Source organism: Rhipicephalus microplus, chromosome 4 (assembly GCF_043290135.1).
Source record: "Rhipicephalus microplus isolate Deutch F79 chromosome 4, USDA_Rmic, whole genome shotgun sequence".
Taxonomy (NCBI): Eukaryota; Metazoa; Arthropoda; class Arachnida; order Ixodida; family Ixodidae; genus Rhipicephalus; species Rhipicephalus microplus.
This window is the reverse complement of record NC_134703.1, coordinates 23,793,686-23,814,213: the sequence shown is the minus strand read 5'-3', so window position 1 is coordinate 23,814,213 and position 20,528 is coordinate 23,793,686. Positions and strand designations below refer to the sequence as shown.

Genomic DNA, 20,528 nt, shown 5'->3' with positions numbered 1-20,528 from the left:
GCGCGGTGTCGCAGGCGCCTGTGTATTGTATACATGAAAGTGGCGCAATTTTAGACGACAGTTCGCGTGGGCGACAATTTTTTTTCCCGCAAAATTTGAGTGCGTTGTCTTCGTTTTAGCGCAAGCGAACTGGCCATGTACGCATTTTTTTTTCTTCAACGAACTGTGCACATTTTAGTTGATTTGTCAACTTGAACATTGTATTAAACAATGTTCAAGTTGACAAATCAACTAAAATGTGCACAGTTCGTTGAAGAAAAAAAATGCGTAGATGGCCAGTTCGCTTGTTCAAACGCAATAAGAATACTATTTGCCCTACTATCGTGTAAACGGTTACGCAAAATGTTTTTAAAGCTACCCAGTACATTTTTAAGCACACCGCGAATAACTCTTTTTTTTTATTCCTGCACTTTTTTTTGTCTCTGACGCGTGTTGAATACACTTGGCGGATGCAGTATATGAGGATAGCAATAAAACTTTTTTTGTCCCGGTGTTCTGTTGTTGATCTTCAGCGATTACCTTGCTGCAAGCAGTGCGTTAGAAACCGTTCACCATGCAGCAGCCGGATTGTTGGTGCTCGAGTGTTGCACACGGTCACATTGCAGACTTCTAGAAAACCTATCAGATTATAATTATGCTAATAGGCCTTGACCGTGAGAGCACACTTGCTCAGTTAAAAAAAATTGACAGATCCCACGTACTGTGGGAATCGACGATATGAGAAGCCCGTATGGGGAAGGTTGATATGCCACTTTAAAATCAGCACAAATTTACGAGGCGGACGTAAATTATACCGTACATGACTTCCATGTCATCATCATTAAAATTACACCAGTCATGTATTTTCGTCATCCATTGAAGTCACGTGACACCAGATTCGGTATATGTAAAGCTAGCGAAACGGCCGCAAGCACACTATGAACGAGGCATGTAGTCATGTTTTACATGACACGCAGGTTATGATTATCATGTTCGGACGTGACATTTATCTTTGTCGAACGTTTGCGTCACATAATCCCATTGGTATATGGGAAGCTAGCGAAACAGCCGCGAGTGCATCATGAGCGTGACATGCAGTCGTGACTTACATGGCATGCATGTCATGATTTCCACGTTAGGGTCTGTCACTTATGTTCGCCATGCAGTCATGTCATACCATACCAGTTTTGCAATATGTCATGTGAACTAAGCCACCGCAAGAGCAGCAAGACCATGAAATGTAAATTATGACATTGATGGCATGCATGTCATGATTTTCATATTATGACTAGCCACTTATACAGCCAGGAAATCTCGTAACAGTTTTGGTATAGATACCATTAACGAAACGGCCAGAAAAGCGGAATGTCGCAGGTGGCTAGATAGATAGATAAATAGGTACGGTCAAAGTCGCCGAAGTTCGCTAAGAAATTCTTCACATTTAAGGGGGGACGAGGGTCTTGAAATAGCAGAAAATTGTAAAAAAAATTCGGACTTTCCCAAATTGCAATTTGAGGTAATTGTATTCGAAAGTATGGTTTGACAAAAACATATGGCATAATACCATTTGTTTTAGTTAAAAGCTTAATACAAGAATTCGCAAATATTTTTAAAACTGAAAACTTAATTTTCTTGGCATTCTTACTTTTATGAAGAAAATCTGCCTGATTATACAGAAGTTTTGAGCAAGTTTCTGTAAGAATATCTAAACAAACTTGGTACCATTTTCTTCCGCAGCACTTGAACTACAGGCTAAAGCTTTCCTTTTTTTTCTCAACTTTGATAAATGTATGATTGTATGACATATACGAGCTAATTACTGGAAGCTCACTTTTACCTTCCCAGTTTAAAAATTTCTCATCAAAGAAATAGCCATTCTGACATCTAGTTTGCTTTAGCCTGTGGGATTAATTATTTAGAGGAAACATGTAGTTTTGAAAGCTATCTTTTTTATTGCGAGTTACCATAACAACTCGTAAGAAATTGACTAACTATATTGTGAAAATTTGTGATTACTTTTTCTAAATTTTGATATTTAAAATCTGTTTGCACATTTGAAATCTTCATTCAACAGTACGCGTGCATGATAATTTCAATTCCAGTAGGATAATAAATAAAAAACTTTTAAAGCCCTCGTGCCCCCCCCCGCCCCCTTAAAAAGAAGCAATTACGAAACATGCGAAAGACGACACCCTCTCATAAGCTCTCAAAGCAAGCTCCTCATGACGTCACAGTATGCGACTCCATGCGGCATTATACCGCTCAAGGTAGCTCGTGTGCATTAGTGAGGCAAAAGATTCGTTCTGTGCGGTAAGCATACGCAACCTTATAAGCGTCATGTCGGAATTGCGTCATCATAATCGTAGTTTCTAGATGAACATAGTTTCTAGATGAATCGTAGTTTCTAGATGCAAGTATGCGACTCATTTTCTCTAGTAACGGTCAACTGTTTCTTATAAAGAGTGTTTACTTTTAGTGGCATACAGCTTGGACGAGCTCTCGACTCCCTAAAGGGTGCTTGCTATAGCATTTAACAATGGCCTACGCGAAGGTTGTGGTTTATATGCCTGCGCGTTTGTTTACAACAGTTGCGCCACGGCTGTTTCTTGTCTACGGGGCACCGTTCGGCCTTGCAGTGGGATAGCCGCGTCGCTTACAGCGTAGTGGACGCTCAATGACCGCGAACGAAGGCTGCAGCAGCAGCTAATTGAAACCCTCGCTTGCCGGGCAACTGTGCTCGTCCATCTCCCGGTGCTTGTCCAAAGAGTGCGAAGTGGAAGGTGCCATTGTCCTTTCCAGCTACTGTGTCAGCAGGAAAAGAAAGGACACGCACTTGGCGGAATCGTAGCTGGAATTTTCTTGCAGGAAAAGTGCAACCCAACCCAGCACAGCGCTCACGGTGACAGGCAATGTCACGTACGAGGTGACTGAGCTGCACGTTTGTTCGAACAATGGCAAAGTCTTGTCGAGTCGGCTTGTCTGGCAGACTAGACATCTCTTTGTCGCGTTTAACTGTAAAACAAACGCAGAGACAAGTTTACTCAACTCATTTGGCGACTAGTAAATATAATATCTGGGGTTTTAAACGTCTCAAAACCACGATAAGATTACGAGTGATGCCGTAGTGGAGGGCTCCGAAAACTTGACCGCCTGGTGTTCTTTACTTTGGACTAACATGGCGCAGTACAGAGGCCTGTAGCGTTTCGCCTCCATCAAAATGCGACTTTCTTGGCCGGGATCCAAACCGTGATCTTCGGGCACCGTAACCGTTAGGTCAACAAGGCGGACACATGGCATTTGATATGCGGGGTTTAACGTCCCAAAACCACCATATGATTATGAGAAACGACGTAGTGAAGGGCTCCGGCCATGTCGATCACCTGGGGTTCTTTAGCGTGCACCCAAATCTCAGCACACGGGCCTAAAACATTTCCGCCTCCATCGGAAATGCAGCCGCCGCAGCCGGGATTCGATCCCGTGACCTGCAGGTCAGCAGCCGAATACCTTAGCCACCAGACCACCGCGGCGGGGTGGACACATGGACACATTTAACCCGGTCCGCTTTGCGAGATGTATGTAAATGAGGTCGTATAGATCTGGGTCCACTCGACGTGAACTCAACCACGAGATCGACTTACTTGAACTTGACCCGCTCGCGTCGAGTTGAGGTAAACGAAGCCATAGTAAAGAGTTTCAAAAGACGATCAGTAAACTCTCAAGGTGGTTCGCCGTGCTATATAGTTGGTGTAGGATAGCGTCTTCGATCGTCCATATATAGTGTGCGTCTCTTCACACTGCAAGCAAGCACTTGTATATCAATAAACTAAGGCGTGAGCGAATTATGTGCATGTATTTCGCCACTTCGTAACTCTAATATTTTGTAGTAAAAGAAAACAGAAAAGAAGAATATAGAAGACAATCGATCCCAGAGAAACTATCGTACACGTTAAACCGATTAAATCTTTCTTCTTTTCCCCGAATTCTATGTAAAAGAACATTTAGGTTGGGAAAAATAAAGATTTTGATCGTGTACAAGAGAAGAAAAACGAGAGAGAGGAAAGGCAGGGATGTTAATCAGATATGGTAAATGTTAGAACCTCATGTCGTCGTCAGCATCATTATGTATCCATCGCGTGTGACGTCTTTTCATATTGCCGTCTGTTATCGTACGCCAAACACAATATAGGATAACTAATCAATCATGCAGTAAATGGACACGAAATTATACAACGCCTCAGAGTTCTCGGCTTCAAACGCTCCCCAGGGCAATGCTACGATACCATCTCTTAGAAGTACAACAGAAATTCGGGACAGTTGCAGCGCCGCAGTCGCAATCGTATTTTACCGTATACGATCGCTAGATTGTTTTACCTCTCAATTCGAATACGAAATTTTACACACGACGTCAGGTGGGAAGCCTGAAAATAATGATACAACTAACCCCAGACCTTTTACCCGGTCTCCCTCGCTTTTTCTCTCATCCTTCGGTAGCTTTTGTGAAGTCGCTTAGCCTGCTTTGAGTGTCCTGTTTGTGCGCATATGTGCGCGCTGCATTAATTCCAGTACGGCCGGACGGATGCGGGCCACAACAGTGGCAGGCACCGGTTTATCTGCACTGCATGACGCACTTGACCCTCTAAACGCATCATTCTCTTGTGCCTTCGCCCCGTGTACCTATATGCTTCTCGCATACATACATCGGTAGTATAGCTTCACTGTACGGCGCGACCAAGCTACACGGGAGTGAGAGAAAAGAAAGCGACACAATTTATGCGAAGTGTCGGCGAAAAGCAGTCGCTTAGGCCGCTTCGATATCATCTCACACTCTCCCTCAACTTTAACGTTGTTCTCCCTCCACTCTTACCCTCTTCCTGTCCTCTTCGCCATGGATATGAATAGGGCTCTCGACAGGAAAGAGAGAGAAGGGCTAGTGAGCGGGAACGCAACAAAAACGCGAGCAGTATACGTAGTGAGCAGCGAGTGGATTTTTTTTTTGCTTTTGCGATAGCCGTCCGTGCCTTCTCTCGGCCTCTAAGCTTTAGCTGCTCTCTGTTGCAGAGATAAGGAACTGAGAAGTCAGGCTTGACCTCGGCGATTGCAGGACAAGAAGTCCTGACGTGTTTTCGTATTATTTTTTCGAGGTGGGGACCGCCGCTAGAGCAAAACTGTGCACTAACGCTTATCCCTAAGTAAAATAATGATGGTTTTTTTTTTTTTTGCTTGTTGAAGTTGGCGGCAATAGGCGGTTTTAGATAAGCGGTCAGACGCCGTGACTGTTGGTGCAGTGAAGAAAGAAAAAGAAGCATTGTGTGCAGAGTGGAAAGAACGAAGATGGAGTGTATAAGGCCAGAGAAAAGAAAGGAGATGAAGAATGCGATGTTGTTTCGTCATGAGCTCATGTTTTCGTGTCTCTTTAGGGCGTAATTGTCTCGACATGCACCTCTGTTTCGTTCTGTGCCAATGACAGGTTGGGGTGGCCACCACGGGCTGTTTCTCGCAGCTGCTCAGCAACAGCTATAGCTTTCGTGTCACGAAGTCAGATCTCGCACAATGCGGACGTCCGAGTCACGGTGGAAAGCAGGTCGTTATGGTTCGTTATCATTGATACTAAGTGGCACACACACACGCGCGCGCAAAAGAGAGAGAGAGAGAGATGGGAATTAAATGAAAGTAGCAGTTGCGGCACCTTGGGCTTTCCTGTGCACCCATTGTTTAGCTGCTCTATCACTATACAGTTTGATGAAGACCGCCGCTCACATTGGGTCACACGTGTTTCTCGCTGACTACAGCCGTGACACTCTGAAGGACCTGGGGGTTTCATGTGATAATGCCTTAAATTAAACACGCCATGAGGTCCAGCCGCGTGAAATGAGCTCTTTGTTGTTCGCAGGTTCCACAGAACCCGTTTACGTCTCGAGTATTTCCGGCTCACTAATGGCTGTGGACACTGTGTATACTTTGAGTGTCGCCGAAGGAAGTGTAACAGATTGACGGGCCCGATTTTCGTGAGACACGAGCAAATGAAGCCATGGTAACCACGTGAGGTGTTACTTGTAACTTCTAATTGGGATGCAGCAAATATTAGATGAAGGCAGATGAATGTGGGCGAAGAAACAATTTACTGCCGCGAGGGACCGACCCTACAACCTCCAACTTATGTGTGCGCGCGACATAGTATACCCTTGTGCTATGTCGCGTAGCATACCTTCGTAGTATACCCTTGTGCAAAGCCAAAGGAGGTCACTACCCCACCAGAAATTTTCAGTTTTTCACGTGTATACGTACGCGCACTCATATGAACACACACACGAATATATGCTTATAACTCCTCTCCCTCGCCCAAAAAATTCTGGCTACTCCCCTGACTGCAGCTGTTTCTATGTCCTAGTTCTTGCGTACTTAAGTTCGAAGTCCCTTATGACCTTCGCATGAAAATTCAGGCAGTAGCTTCACTTAACGCCGCACTACACGTGCATAAGCGGAGATCGTGGGTACGGTTGGCCAACCAGCATTTCCTTAGTTCATTCTCTGCATGCTTCAATTAGCGCAAATGATGCCGGCTGGTATTCGTATACGTGAGTGCCATTTGCGATTCTACCTCGCGGACTAATGACCCTTCCATTTTTGCTACTCGTGTGCGTTATAGCGGTTTCAATGCGGCATAGCGGGGGCGGCAAGACGTAAATGCATCGCGCAAGCCCTCCATTTCTTGCTATCATTTACCAACGAGCGCAATCGAGGCCGAGAACAAATATGGTGCGACTATTTGACTCGCCTTTTATGTATGGAGACGATGGGGCCAGGCATGAAAACCCGAGCGGCGGCTTTTAGTCTTATCAATGCGTATCGTAGCCGCGAGCGTTATATCTCCTTTCTCTCCGTTCCTTCGCCGAATTCGCCACGCTTGTCACATTCGCCACATCACCTGTTGCCCCCATTGCTCAAGTCCATTCCATTTTGCGCTTGGTATATTACAATGGAAGTTTTCCTAGCCTGTCACAAAGCAACGCTTAACCTTCAACGGAATGCGACACAAGGATGGAGTGCCTTCTCTGCATCATCATTCGCATGCGTCTCCACCCCTTTAAGTCATCCATTTTTCAATGTGAACTTCACTTCACGGTTGCTAATGGTGCATTCAGACGACGGATCGAATCCGGATTTGTCGTGGGCGCGGACAGCTAATCCGCGGATGGTCCGCCTGCAGGCGCATCCACACGACGGACGGTGTCCTAGGGGAAAACAGCCGGATTACCCTCGACAGCAGATTCGGCGCTCACCTGCGCCCGCTGGCAGCAGACCGGTTTGAGAGTATTCAACATGGATGCCCGCAAGAAGCGAAGCTTGGCTGCGATGTCTGTCGTGTTGTGACAAATGAACGAGTAGTGTTATTCTTTCAGGAGAAAAGGGAGTTGCCAGCAGGATATTCTTTCAACTACATAATTCCCCACTTGTAGAACTTCTAAACGTGTCTCCCGCCTTTTTTTTTTTTTTTAGAAGCGGCACGTCGCCGGTTGCAGAAGTTGGAATATTTCACCACCATGACCGCTAAGAATCTCGCGTGTTAAGCGACGGCGGCGACATTTCCCGAACCACCAAAAGTAATTTCTGCATATTTAATCACCTGAGAACAAAGTCTCCGGAAACTAAGTAAACAATGCTAAAGTGTAGATGATGCCGACCAGTCATGCAGCTGTCCGCGAGCCATGGAGGACATGCCGCGAGCAGACGAAAAGTGTACTGGTTGCCACCGACCCCAAGCTATTCCGCTGAAGTACCGGCTCTCCCCCGCCAGAATCCCGATGTGAGAAACAGGTTGTGTTCATCCGTCCGCGAGCCGCGCGGACGAGTCGCGGACGAGGGGAATCGCTGATGTGAGGTCACGTGACGCGCCGTCCGTCCCGCCACATCGGGATTCGGTCCGTCGTCTGAATGCACCATAAAAAGGACGATCAGTCAGTTTAAAGAAACATGGATTGGAGAGCCCGAGGCACCAACAAAAGTAACCAGAATTTGAATGCGGTAGCTATGATGATAATGACCCCATCGATCCTTAATATTTTGCGACTTTATAAGTCTTGTATTCGTGTGCACCTTGTTATGACCTGAGATTGTTCATTAAATTTTGTAATGACATGTCTGAGTTATAGATAACCTTTTCATTTAAAAATTTCTGATCGGTACGTTCGTAGGTTTTTTCTTCTGTACATAAGTGTGCCCAGTCATATCGTTTTTTTTTTCCTAATGAATGTTGGTTATATTTATGTGCATTCCTCTCGCAATAGCGGCGAAAACCTATTTTTATTTTCTTTCTTTTGTTTGTGGCTCAATATGAGTACGCGTTCGTTGTATTGATATCACTTTAAGACAGCCGTGTTCGTATCTTTGTTCACTTACGATTCCCTTTATTCCTGTAATCATTCTGGGTGATTATGCACCAGTGTATTCTGTACGACAAATGCTTGTTGGTGTGTCTATATGCTTTTGCTGCCAGGGTGGCACGACCTAGTCAGGCGTTTATTTAGCCTTTAGTCGTGTCCTCCAATGCAAACTGTAACGATTTTGCCATGAATGAAATGAAATGAAATAGCAAAACTAATTGCGATCGTTTCTAATTGCTTTAACAACGAATGCCATGTAAACGTCCTTATGGCGAACCAAGAAAGAATATTACGCATAGCTGCCTAATATCGGGCATGTGTATGGTATACATAGTCCAGCCACTATACGACGCTTGATTTACTTTTGTCTCCGCCTTAGTTCGCGCCTTAAATGGCAGCGTCAGTGGACAGTGTATGCAGTCGCGTCCCGCTTTCGACCCGATGCAACGCACAGCGGAAGCACGTCGCGTTTGGAATAGACAAAACAAGACCGCGGCGCTTGTGGTCGGAAGCTGTGGCGGTGGAAGTTTTCTTTTTGCCAATCCTCCTTCAGCACATATAACGGCGGTGACTCGTGTCGTTTCGCTAGTGTGCGCGGCATTAGCACACAATGACTCCCGCTGCGCCGCTCCGCTGGGGAAGCGCACCGCTGAACAAACACTAATCTACGCCGATGCATGCGCGAACGTCACGTGTGTGTGCCTCGCACTCTCTCGCGCACCTACGACTTCAAGACTTCGTCGATACATGCGACTCTGGAGTGGCTGTGGTACGGTGGCTTCGCTCGCTGGAAGAGTTGCAGCCAAACGTCTTTCGCGCTATGCCGACGGGGTTCTTTTTTTTTTTGCGACCAGTGTTTTTCCACAGTGCTCCCTGGTCTACTCCTCTGCATAGCGTAACCTTCGGCTGTTCGCTCGTGTTTTTTTTTTTTTTTTTACGCGTGTCTCGCTGTGTATTGTAGCGTGACACGGCGTTTGCCGAGAGGATGACTTTCCCGCAACCGTAGAGACACCGTGAGGTTGACACCACCGTTTTTTTTTTTTTTGTGAGTGCATTCATGTCGGCTGGAAAGGGAGGGCATCGCAACTGCAGCCTCGTTGCAAGGTACGTGCCATGAAGTAAGTGTACGAGTTGCTCTCTCATTTGAATGGCAAGTTGGGTAGCGATCAGATGTAAAGCAGGCGCGCATAAAGATGAAGAGTTCGAAAGAGATACGTGCGATTCGTGCGTCAAGTACGTACGGCGGCCCCCTCGTCGCTTCTGCTCCGGTTTCTGTGGCGCACGTATACAGTCTTCGTTGCGGTGTCTCCTTTTTCTTGACGCTGTATTACAAATCTGCGCTGTATTTGCCGGTTACAATGTGCTGTACGCTTCCCAGTATGACGAAATTTCTTCTCGCGTAGCTTCTCATTTCGATAGATTTGTGCTTCTTAAATCGGTATTGGAGGTGGTTGCAACACTGTCGTATAATTCAACCACGTAAAAACGAACACTATACGGCTATCCCAGAAGTCCGTTTAAGGGTTTCTGTTGGTAGTAGAATATACTCGTGAGTAGTGTTAGCTTTTCAAAACAACGGCCATCTTGATGCGCAACGTGTTTTGTATCGCCCTATCGCTCCATTGTATCCCCACAATTCTATCGGTCAGCTCTTTTTGTCGGCGCCTCAACAACACACTTTCAGACTTATTACGTTCAAACGGTAATTCGTTCTACCAGTGGTGCGAACGCCAGTTGTGTGGCCCTTGAATGACGTTCTTTGTGGTTGTTAAAAAAAAAAACCTCGTCAGACCATGTGCAAGTTACCGAGATACAGTACGAGTTATAGGGTACCGACTATGCAGCTATTAACCGCAACAATTCCTTAATGTGTGTTCATTGTTAGGGCATTAGAGAAATGAAAATGACACGTTGCCATGCTGCGAAGAGGCGAGGTGCACTGCATCAACAAACAACGTTATCTGACCCATAATGAATCAACTTCGGTCCATTAGACATAATAGAACATATTTTGTAAGATTGCGGGGCATATACAAAGAAAAAATTGCCTAGAAAAATAGAATTTGCTCAACTTCTCATCTACCGCTAAAACTCAAAAAAAGTTCTAGGGCACATGTCACTTTTCAGCAACATCAAATTTTAAAGTTCCTGTGCAGGTTTCTTGAGGATACTAACTTAATTGACAACGTATAAAGTGACTTAAATGGCAACCATTGCGCTCTCCCATGCACATTTCACTATCGTATTTTTTTATTGCGATAGCAATTATATGGGCACTCTCGGCTGAATTTCGCCGCCGGCGTCACCTTCACTCCACGTATATTATACATATCTATATATATGAAAACGCAAGAAAGAAAAAAATATCTCAGAAAAAGACTCCAGCGCGCAGAATCGAACGTGGGACCTCCAAGGTGTAAGTATGAGGCGTTAACCACCGAGCCACGAAGGAGCACCTCCACGCGTGTTCAAACGGCAAGCTATTTATATCTACCACTTGCCGCTGGTGATCGGCATATCTCGGAGGGAACTATCGTATTTTCAGCATTACCAGCAAGATGGCGCCATAAGCGCGCATCACGACGAGGCGACACGTGCTGTCATCTCGCACGTGTACTTTGCCCCACTGAGAGGGATTAGGGTGGACGCTAACGCACGCGCTTATCGCGCGGGGAGGGGGGGGGACAATCGCACGTTTTGGCTGGCCTTGGGCTTTCACCGGAACGATTCTCTTGACCGGGCGCACAAAGGTCCTTGCAATTGTTGCACAGTCTCCGCTTGCGAAAAGGGCGCGCTTTCAGACACAGCGAAGTAACAACTGAGACACTTATTCGCGTTCATCTGTACCTGTGAGTACATTTCGCGCGTCATTCATGCGTGAGAAACGCGGGGCACGTTTCTATCCGCTGGCCATTCTGCGTGTGACCTTCAAACTTGTTGCTATCACGTTCATTGATTCGTCTTTGCGGCAAAGCTGCGACTTTTTTTGTCTTCTTTTCCTGCCCCTTCCCCTGTTCAGAGTACCATGTAGGCGCGTTTTATACACTGTACTACATTAAAGATATCTATCTATCTATCTATCTATCTATCTATCTATCTATCTATCTATCTATCTTGTTTGTTACGACATTAGCCACTTGAAACATGGTGAGATTATATCAATCACATACGTTGTTCATTGTACCAAACCAAATTCATCTAATAATAAAATAGAGCATGCGCCTTCGAAGATCATTGTGGCGTGCTCGGAACGCAGACTGAGGGTAACATTGGATACACAACTGCTGCGGACGCCGTCACACAATCGTGAACGAACTTTGGCCCTGGTAGCTTTTATTCGTTATCTCCATTACCAGCTATCTTATCGGTCACGCGGCTATTCACTTATTGTTTACCTCGCCCTGACGCTCCACAAACAGTTGTTTAAGAAAGTACACGGGTCACTCAGACTCGTTTCGTGTGTGCTTACGCTGTGTAGGGACGGCAACCGTCGCGTATAAATCCGCAGAACACGAATCATTCTAGCGGATTAACTCAAGTTGAAGTCGATATCATCATCAGCAGCCTGACTTCACCCACTGCAGGGCAAACGCGTTTCCCACGATCCGCCAATCCAATCGGTCTTGTGCTTTCTGCTGCCACGTTATACCTGGGAACCTTTTTTTTTTTTTAATGTCATCTGCCCACCTAACTTTTTGTATCCCCCTCGTGCGTTTGCCTTCTCATGTCTCGAATGCCGGCGTAACGCTTGGCCACGAGCGGTGACTATACGTCAGCGTCAACATTGCTATTCGTACCGCGTATGCGTAAGAAGCCTTAGCGAAAGCAATAACATCTTGGCTAAAAAGCACAGATCCATCCATCCATGCATCACACACCTTTCATTTTAGGACGCGTCCGTTGCTGCGTTGTGCCACGGTGGTCAAGCACCGGCGTGCCTCGCCGTAACCGAGCGAACGCGCGTAGAGAAAAGATATGTGGGGTTTAGTATATTTCAAAACATGGTTTCATTTATTTGATTTATATGTGGGGTTGAACGTCCCAAAATCACTATATTATTATGAGAGGAGCCGTAGTAAAGGGCTGCGGGAATTTCTACCACCTGGAGTTCTTTACCGTGCAGCCAAATCTGAGCACACAGACCTACAGCATTTTCGCTCCTATCATAAATGCAGCCGCCGCACCCAGGATTCGATCCCGCAACCTGTGAGTCAGCAGCCGAGCACATATACCATCACAGCGGGGGGAGGGGGGCATAGCGCAGAGGAAGATGAAAAGGTGAAAAGGGCAGGCTATCGCGACGCGTCGATTGTTCATCAGCCAATCAGGAGTCACATTGCAGTCATGTGACTCGGGACTTTGGCATCTTATGGTATTTTGGCATGTTATTACAGCCCTGCCTTCTGCGAATCCCGGCGGAACCAGCATGCATACGCACTGAAAGCGTTTTGACTCAAGGTGCTGCTAACGTACGTTCGCGCATTCTATCCCCATTTCTCTCCACACTGTCACTGTAAAGTGTTCAATATATATAAAGCAACATTCAAAGTATACAGGACAATCATTAGAATTGTAGCGTCGGGTAACTTCAAGGAATACATTACTTGTGCGGAAACACGCGCAATCGATGCCGTTGGGCGATTGACGCCGCTGTCTGGGGACCCGGAAATCATGCGTAAAGTTGCGATATAAGTTTTGCATTAGGTAGTATCCTGAACATCGGTATTTTTTTTTCTTGCTTCTGACAGGCAAAGTGCATTCAACGACATACCTTAATCGCATCAAGGCCTGCAGGCTTTATATAGGCTGCCATTTTAAAGTATTGAAGTAAACTTTTCAGTCGTCGTCACGTTATTAACGCGTCGAAGTCATGTTATGCGGGTGACTCACAACTGCTACAGGTATCCCTCCTGCATCGTTATTTTTTGGTAAGGCGCAGCGGCGAATCTGGTGCTGCTGTGCGACGCTTAAGTGAAACGCATACCGCGACACAATGTGTGGAAGACAGCATTTATTCAAGAAACAGTTATATACAGTAAGTGGTGAGTGACATTTGTTGTACATGCACATGTCCCCCTCATACCATTCAAATGTTTTCTCGCGAGTGTTCTGCCTGTTACATTACCAGAAAATCCTGCCTATGTGCATCGAACGAGGCAACTAGTTTGTGTATGCTGCGATGATTAGTGAGCTATAGTTTCGCTTGCATTTTTAACAGCGAAAGCTGTTATGAGATCACAACTCTGGTCACACGCAGTTATCTGCCGCCGCCGCCGCCGGTGTCCGTAACCACACCGCGCGAAATTAGAAAAAAAAAGCACAGTATATCCACGGAGTGAATGGGGATGAGTGGGGTGAAGCGCTGGAGGGTTATATATACAAATAGTGTATATATTTATACAAGAAATTCTACAATTTGTAAGTGGTAGCCATACGTCGTTTCCGTTCCCCCTTCATTATAACGGCTTTATGGTAGGTGAAGTTCTGGATCGGTGATGGGGCGTAGTGGGATGTTTGCAAGGACGAAGTAGTGGACAGCTGGGAAAGGTGGAACTATTGGTGGTCATACATACATACATACATACATACATACATACATACATACATACATACATACATACATACATACATACATACATACATACATACATACATACATACATACATACATACATACATACAAGGGATGGACAGACCCACGCCTTTAGGAGCTTCGCCCCTAAAAAAACCTAGCACCAATGGCACAGTGGTGCTCGAACACGGGTCCACTGGTTTTGCAGCCCAGTATTCCACGACTGAGATACGCTGGTACTTGTGACTTGCTAGCAAACTTGCCTTAGACAGGCAATTTCGTTACTACGACTTATAATCTCGTTAATCTCGGGAAAGCAATCTCGTTAATACGACTGATAAAGCGTTCTAAAACAGCGAAAGAACAACCAGTCGTCGCACGTTGCGAATAGCGTAACGAGCGGGCCATCCAATGCTCCCCTATTAACTGTACACGCATAACTACTGCCGCCATAATTCCTCATCGTCGTCAGCCTCTGCATGAACAATTGGCACAAAATTCCTTGCATGTGTTTAGCGGATACCACGCATCTGAGAAGAATAACAAAAATGGCATAGAAATACCAGCCTACAACCCAAATAAATTTATTAATAATGACCTGGTGGGTACCTAGCAAATGTGCTTGCAGTTGTTACCCAATGAGTGTTTCGAAAGGGCTCTGACAGGCCGCGCTTCCAGCTTTCGCTGCGACTATAGATGCTGCGCCTTTTACGTAGGCCTGGCGCTTTTTTTTTTTCGTTGATGAAGCTGGGTACAATATGGCGGTGACATGTGGTCTTTGAAGCAGCCCGACTTATCTTTCACCCTCTCTAGCTCTCTATCACTCAACTTTTTTTTTTTGGGGGGGGGGGGCGCATATAATCTGTTTGGACTGCCGAAGATGTAACGCCAACACGAAACCTAACCTCAATATAAACCCATGATTAAAACAAAAAAGAAATAAAACAATAAATCTGAACGCTTCAAAACCAGCACTAGAATCGCGTACCACGCGTGCTGGCCCACGCTGACAGAAGCTAAACGCAGTGTACAGTCATTTCTTTTTACCAATCCAACCGAGAAGAATGGATTAGGTGACCTCCTTCCGGTAACTATAGCAGTCGTGACGCGCGCGCACTTTCAAGATACGAGGGCCGCTTACGTCACCACGGCAAACGTTTATCGTGCAACGCAAGCAAGCAAGTTCCACGTAACAGCGTTATGCGGTTATATATACGCAAGAACAATGCGGTCTTTGCTCCTTTCTTTTTTTCCGCTTGTTTGTAAAGCTTTTTTTTTTTTTCGTTCTCTGTGCCGTCGTTTCGGGTCGCCGACGCGGGGGTTCGGCGGGGTCGTTGCGCAAGCTATCTATCTCGGGACGAACTCTCACAAAAACTGGCGGTCATATTATACAGGTCGGGCGCCACGACTTGCCGTCGCGTCAGCGTCGAATCTCCCGACGCCAGCAGCTCGCTTATCAAGTCGGCTCCTTGACGTCGGCGCCTGCAGCTTCCTTCGAGTATCCGTCGTTCCGTTGCCTATGTGCGTTCCCACGTGGTGCGCCTGTGTAATAGCGAACACTGCATATATACAAATGTGTGCCGCGCAACTTGTCTCAAGCAGGCGTGTCCCGTATACCACGGCGCAAGACGTTCCTTCAAGAGGTGTCGCTGTTGTATGGCGAGCCTCGCGATCACTGGATGCGTCTACTGCGCCGGCGTCGTTATCGCGATCTGCTCGCGGATCGCCGTATACACTCGGCTTGTGCGGCGTGCGAAGTCGCACGATTGCCTCTGCCTCCACTCGAGCGCTAGTTTTCTGCCGCGATCGCACCGTTTGAGTGAGAAGCCACCGGTCCCTCTCTATAGAACATAGCGCGTCCTGAAATGTGCCTTCGAAACCTGCACGGATGACCGATCGTACGTATACACGCCAGAATTGTTCCATGTGTGTGTTGATCATTTTGACTGCTTCTGTCCGTGCTCGCAATGCTGTACATCAGTAATTCGAGATCGCACGCGTTCAAAATTGTAGTGTATACTGCGCAGGATATGTCATGTGTATAGTCTGGATCTGTGCTAATGTTTTTTTAGCGTTAGTTTGCCGCATGCGAAGCGTGTATTTACGTTACCGCGCAACTCAAAGGTGTGTTGAGGAGAGTTTGCTGCTTCTCTCCAATGTTATCTGTTTGATGACTACGACGGGTTGAGCTTCAGGCTTTGAAGTTCATTCCATACCACCAACCTGTGCACGTATATGCTTCGTATCGAAACCCGGCGTATCATATGTATTTTCGGTGAGTGCATTTGCGTTATATTCACTGTTGAATCGGGTTACGTGGTTTGAGAAGGAGACCAACATTAGCTGAATGCAGCAACTTTCGTGACACTTTGAATTGAGTGTTTGCACCACCTTTATAATAATAATGTGAGTGGTTTTACGAGTCAAAGCTACGACGGGATTATGATGCACTCCTTAGTGAAAACCTCCGCAAATTTTGACCATCCTGTGTCCTCTAACATGTACTGACATGGCACAACACACGGGCTTCCATATAGCGTTTCAGCTCCATCGAAACGCCACCTCCGCGGCTCGATTGGAACCAGCGACCTTTGGGCCAGCAGTAGAGAATATGCCGCATTTCTTTGCAGTGGTTTTCAGGAGAAGCAACTGCATTTGAAGAGTTATCAGCCCTGCTACACTAACGAGCGATAGTATACTTATAAAACACGTAATATAACAAAAAGGGGGCTTTGGAACCTCGGGGGTACTACAGGATCGCATTTACTCGGCCATGACGTTATCACTAAGTGCTGGCTCATCATGCAAAGTGGGATATTCAAACGTGCGAAAAGAGGTTTCGTTATGCAGTGGTCATTGTGTTCCTTCGATCGACTTGGGAGCTATAGCCTAGCACTAATGCCTCACCCCACGCGGCTTACAAGATACTAAGGTGTCTAGCTCGAAACAACGTATTATTTTTTTTCCTTTAATGACAGCTTGCGAAACACTTAATATTTCAGATATGCAAATTTACTTTGTGAACCCGAGTGGCTTCAACTGCAGCATTCTTTCAAGTAAGCACCACGCGCAATTTTCGTTTATCTGTTTGTTTTCTCAGTGAGAAATGAAGCGCTGTCAGGTTTTACCAGATACGTGACTGCCAAGTTAAGATCGTTCCCTACCTGGTGTCCATTTGGATTCACGAGTTCCGATTCTTATCATTTATGGTTCTGATCCTGATTTGATACGCCGTTAAATCGCGACGGCAAGGTAATGATAACTAGTGTTGGGGTTTCACAGCCCAAAACCCCGCCATTATTATGAGAGACGCCGTATGGTGGTGGGTTCCAGATATTTCTACTGCGCGGGGTCTTCCCCGTCCACCCGAATCTAAGCACACGAGCCGATATGGTATTTTACAGCCATATAAATGCAATCGTCGCCGCCGGGATTCGATCACGCGACCTTCAGCTCAGAGTGGCATAACCCGTAGTACGACGACAAGCTGTGAGGTTGAGGCCACGGAATGGTGCTTCGGTTTACAAAACGGGCCTTGAAGACATCGCCCTTCTTATCACGCCAGCGGCGAGCGCTTGTTTGAAAGACAAACCGGTGCCGACTTGATAGACCTCGCTACAGTATTATCTGGCTGAGGCCCCATTGTCCCTGTGAGAGAGGGAGAAATACCTCGGCATACACTCAATGTGCCTCGTCGGGCGAACAGAGGAGGGGCCGTCCGGCATGTGTTTCTTTTCCTGGTTGTTTTTTTCCCGCACGCGGCATTCTCCGGATCGTCGCATTCTTTGACTCCTCTAATGGATTCCCCGCGATTTAAATCCCTTCGAAGAAAGGAAGCTTGTGTACAAAATAGCTTCGTCGAAACGCCCTTGCTCGTACCGTTCCTTCGGGCTTCCTCTTAACGGGTCTAACCGTGATGACACTCTATGGTCCATAATGATAATTGATACTGCGAACCGCAGATACCTAGGGGGGGAAGGAGATTACGTGGAAAGTAAATGTAAATAACCGGCTTAGGTGACTACGAAGATGCTGAAGACGGATGTGTTGTGTCGACAATTGCATGTATCAATGCGTCAACTAACGTCGTTGCTGCCGGCGTGGCATACGCGGTTATGTGTCCTGTCCGAAAAGTGTTTGTTTGTTTGTTTGTTTGTTGGTTTGTTTGTTTGTTTCCCACATCAGCACGCCATGTTGTGTTCGTGTTCACCTGCACAGAGTGGCGCAAACATGAGGTTCGAATTCTTCATTCGGTGGTTGTTATAACTTCACGTCGAGGAGTAGTTATAAGTTCGCCGACGTCATTTATAGGTCTCACTGCCGAACTTTACGAACACTCGCATAACTGGCGTATAGGCAGGAACACGGGCGAAAGGTAGGAAAGATTGAGCCCCCTTCCCCCCGCTAGACATTTTTTCTGTTTCGCATACACACAAACGCACGCACTACCACACATAAAAAGGGCCGTTAACCATCCACCGAAAACAATAATTTGGTTACACCCCTTCCCAGCATGCTTGTTATACTATGAGAAGCACCTCAAATGTACATAGCGAGGCTCTATAGAGATCCTTTCAGACCACCTTTCTCGCTTTGACGTTGAAGTGGATCGTTAATAAACTCCGCCTTCACGGGTGTATATATACGGTGGTGTATGTGTTTTTACCCGCTTGTAAGGCGAATCACGTGAGACGCATGAGGCTGCAGTCATTGCCCACCCTGTTTGTTGCCTTGGGACGCGAGTCGTCGGTGCATTCTCTACGGCGCAATCATTCCGTGCCTATCAGCACTTTGCCTGTGCCAAGTGTCGAAGGTCACTAGACGGGGCCCCGGCGGCGCAGTAAGATCGCACTTCGCGGCGATTGTTTATCGCCGCTCGTGAGACGACGCTACGGAGCATACGCTTTGACAGGGATACTAAAACATAAAGGAGCAACTTTTTTTTCACATTAGTAAATTGTTTTTTCACAATACCAATACCACGACGATTGCGGCGAGCAGACACTTGGTATGCGAAAGCACGCGCAAACAGAAAATGCCGGTGGCGGCGCCACCTTGAAGTGGCCACACCAAAAGCCGTGAAGTCATGAATTTTTGACGGCATCCACTGGAGCCAACGTATTTCTTAGTGAGTAAAAATGAAACACATAGTTCCATGATAGGGCGAAAGACATTGCATACGAGGTTTCACAAAATCTCGCTAAGCTCATGTCGCCAAAATACGATGGGGAAAAAAATGAAATCCGAAGTGTCACCTTCAGAGCTTTCAGCGCGAAATTTCAAAAAGAAACACTGACTTTCTGGTAATGAACCTATGACGATGAAATTAACGACTATCTAGTTATCAACGTATACATTATCAACCTAAATCAATGAACCGTTTCACTTTAGTGTCTCTTTAAATACTCGCATTCCCTCCGAAGCCGGCGTTGTTTTGAACGCTGCTTGGGCATACCGGGGTATTTTTCTCTCGTGCAAAAAGCGTTCCGCAAGGCGCGCCCCGCAAGAAAGACTCGCAATGAGTTGTTTGTTTTCGTTGCACAGTCCGTGAAGGGAACAGCTGTCAGGTACACGAAGGCTCGGCTTGACATGGCTGCGCGCGAGGTGCGATGTAAGCGCTAAAGTACGGGGAGCACAACTGCGTGTTTTCGTTCGCGCAGATATCACATTTCGCGATAGGGGCAATTCTTCATCACAGAGAGACAAGCAACAAGACCTTTTAGCAGTGACCGTTCGGTCGTGCTCTGCAGGTCGGATTTCCCTTCTTCGAACCTGCGCGACCGTTATCAGCCACATTTACCATATCATCACCTACCGTACGCAATGAGCAACTTGAGCGGCTAGAAATCTAGAGAAAACCTGAGTGCCAAGCACGACGGCATTACCGTGCTCGACAAACCTGAACTGCTAAAACACTAGTCTACATTGTCTACATGGATGCCAAGGTTGTGTAAGTTCGTTCAGGAATCATTCCCGGAGCACGTGAGAAAGCGTTGATCTTCTCAAGGGGTTGCATGGCACTCGACTTGTCAACGGAACTGACAAGCTTTGACAATATGTCATAGTCTTCGTATTGTCCCTACCATAATAGGCGACACGCCGTGCTTGTCGCACACGGTTGGGACATGCCGTTCTTGTCGACGCTTTCGACGGAAGCGTTTCAATCCGGAACGCGCCATCCGTCTGCGTGTCAACCGAGCGACGAGTGGCTGTATCCAGTGGAGGACAGCCAAAACGCGCGCTTCGCTTGATTTAACGGTTCCAGAAACCGCTCGGAAGATTGCGTAATCAGAGCGCAATAAGTGGTTGCTCAGTCCAACGACGGAACACAATTAACGCGGATTCGTTTTAAAGGGAAACGTCGGGCACGCGTGCAAGTTTTTTTTTTGTACACACACGCATACCTCCTCGTACAAGGCGCGCCGTCGAGTTTTAACGAAGCGGACGCGCATTCCCTCGGCACGTATTGGCTCTCGCCGAGTAATTCCCGGCGCGCGCCGCTGGGACTTCCCGGGAGCTGCTCCGTCACCGCTTGTCACCGGAGGCTTCGTACGCACATACAAACACACAACGCGCGGCGCACACGTTTATGAGAA

At 46.7% G+C, this 20,528-nt stretch overlaps 1 protein-coding gene across 7 annotated transcripts in view; it reads left to right on the top strand.

Moving 5' to 3' along the window:
• The window catches only part of LOC119171738 (uncharacterized), a 93,460-nt gene that overhangs the window by 63,725 nt on the left and 9,207 nt on the right, over positions 1-20,528 (top strand). Inside the window, exon 1 of one of the 7 annotated variants that reach the window (XM_075892339.1) lies at positions 8,981-9,464. The exons of 4 other annotated variants lie outside the window; for them this stretch is intronic. Coding sequence is in view for 1 of the 3 variants with exons in the window: in XM_037422560.2 (XP_037278457.2) it covers positions 15,821-15,830 (10 nt within the window). In the remaining 2 variants the exon portion in view is untranslated. Of the gene's footprint in view, positions 1-8,980; positions 9,479-15,565; positions 15,831-20,528 lie in introns of those variants that run through there. 2 more of the 7 variants (XM_075892340.1, XM_037422560.2) reach the window with 2 other exon arrangements.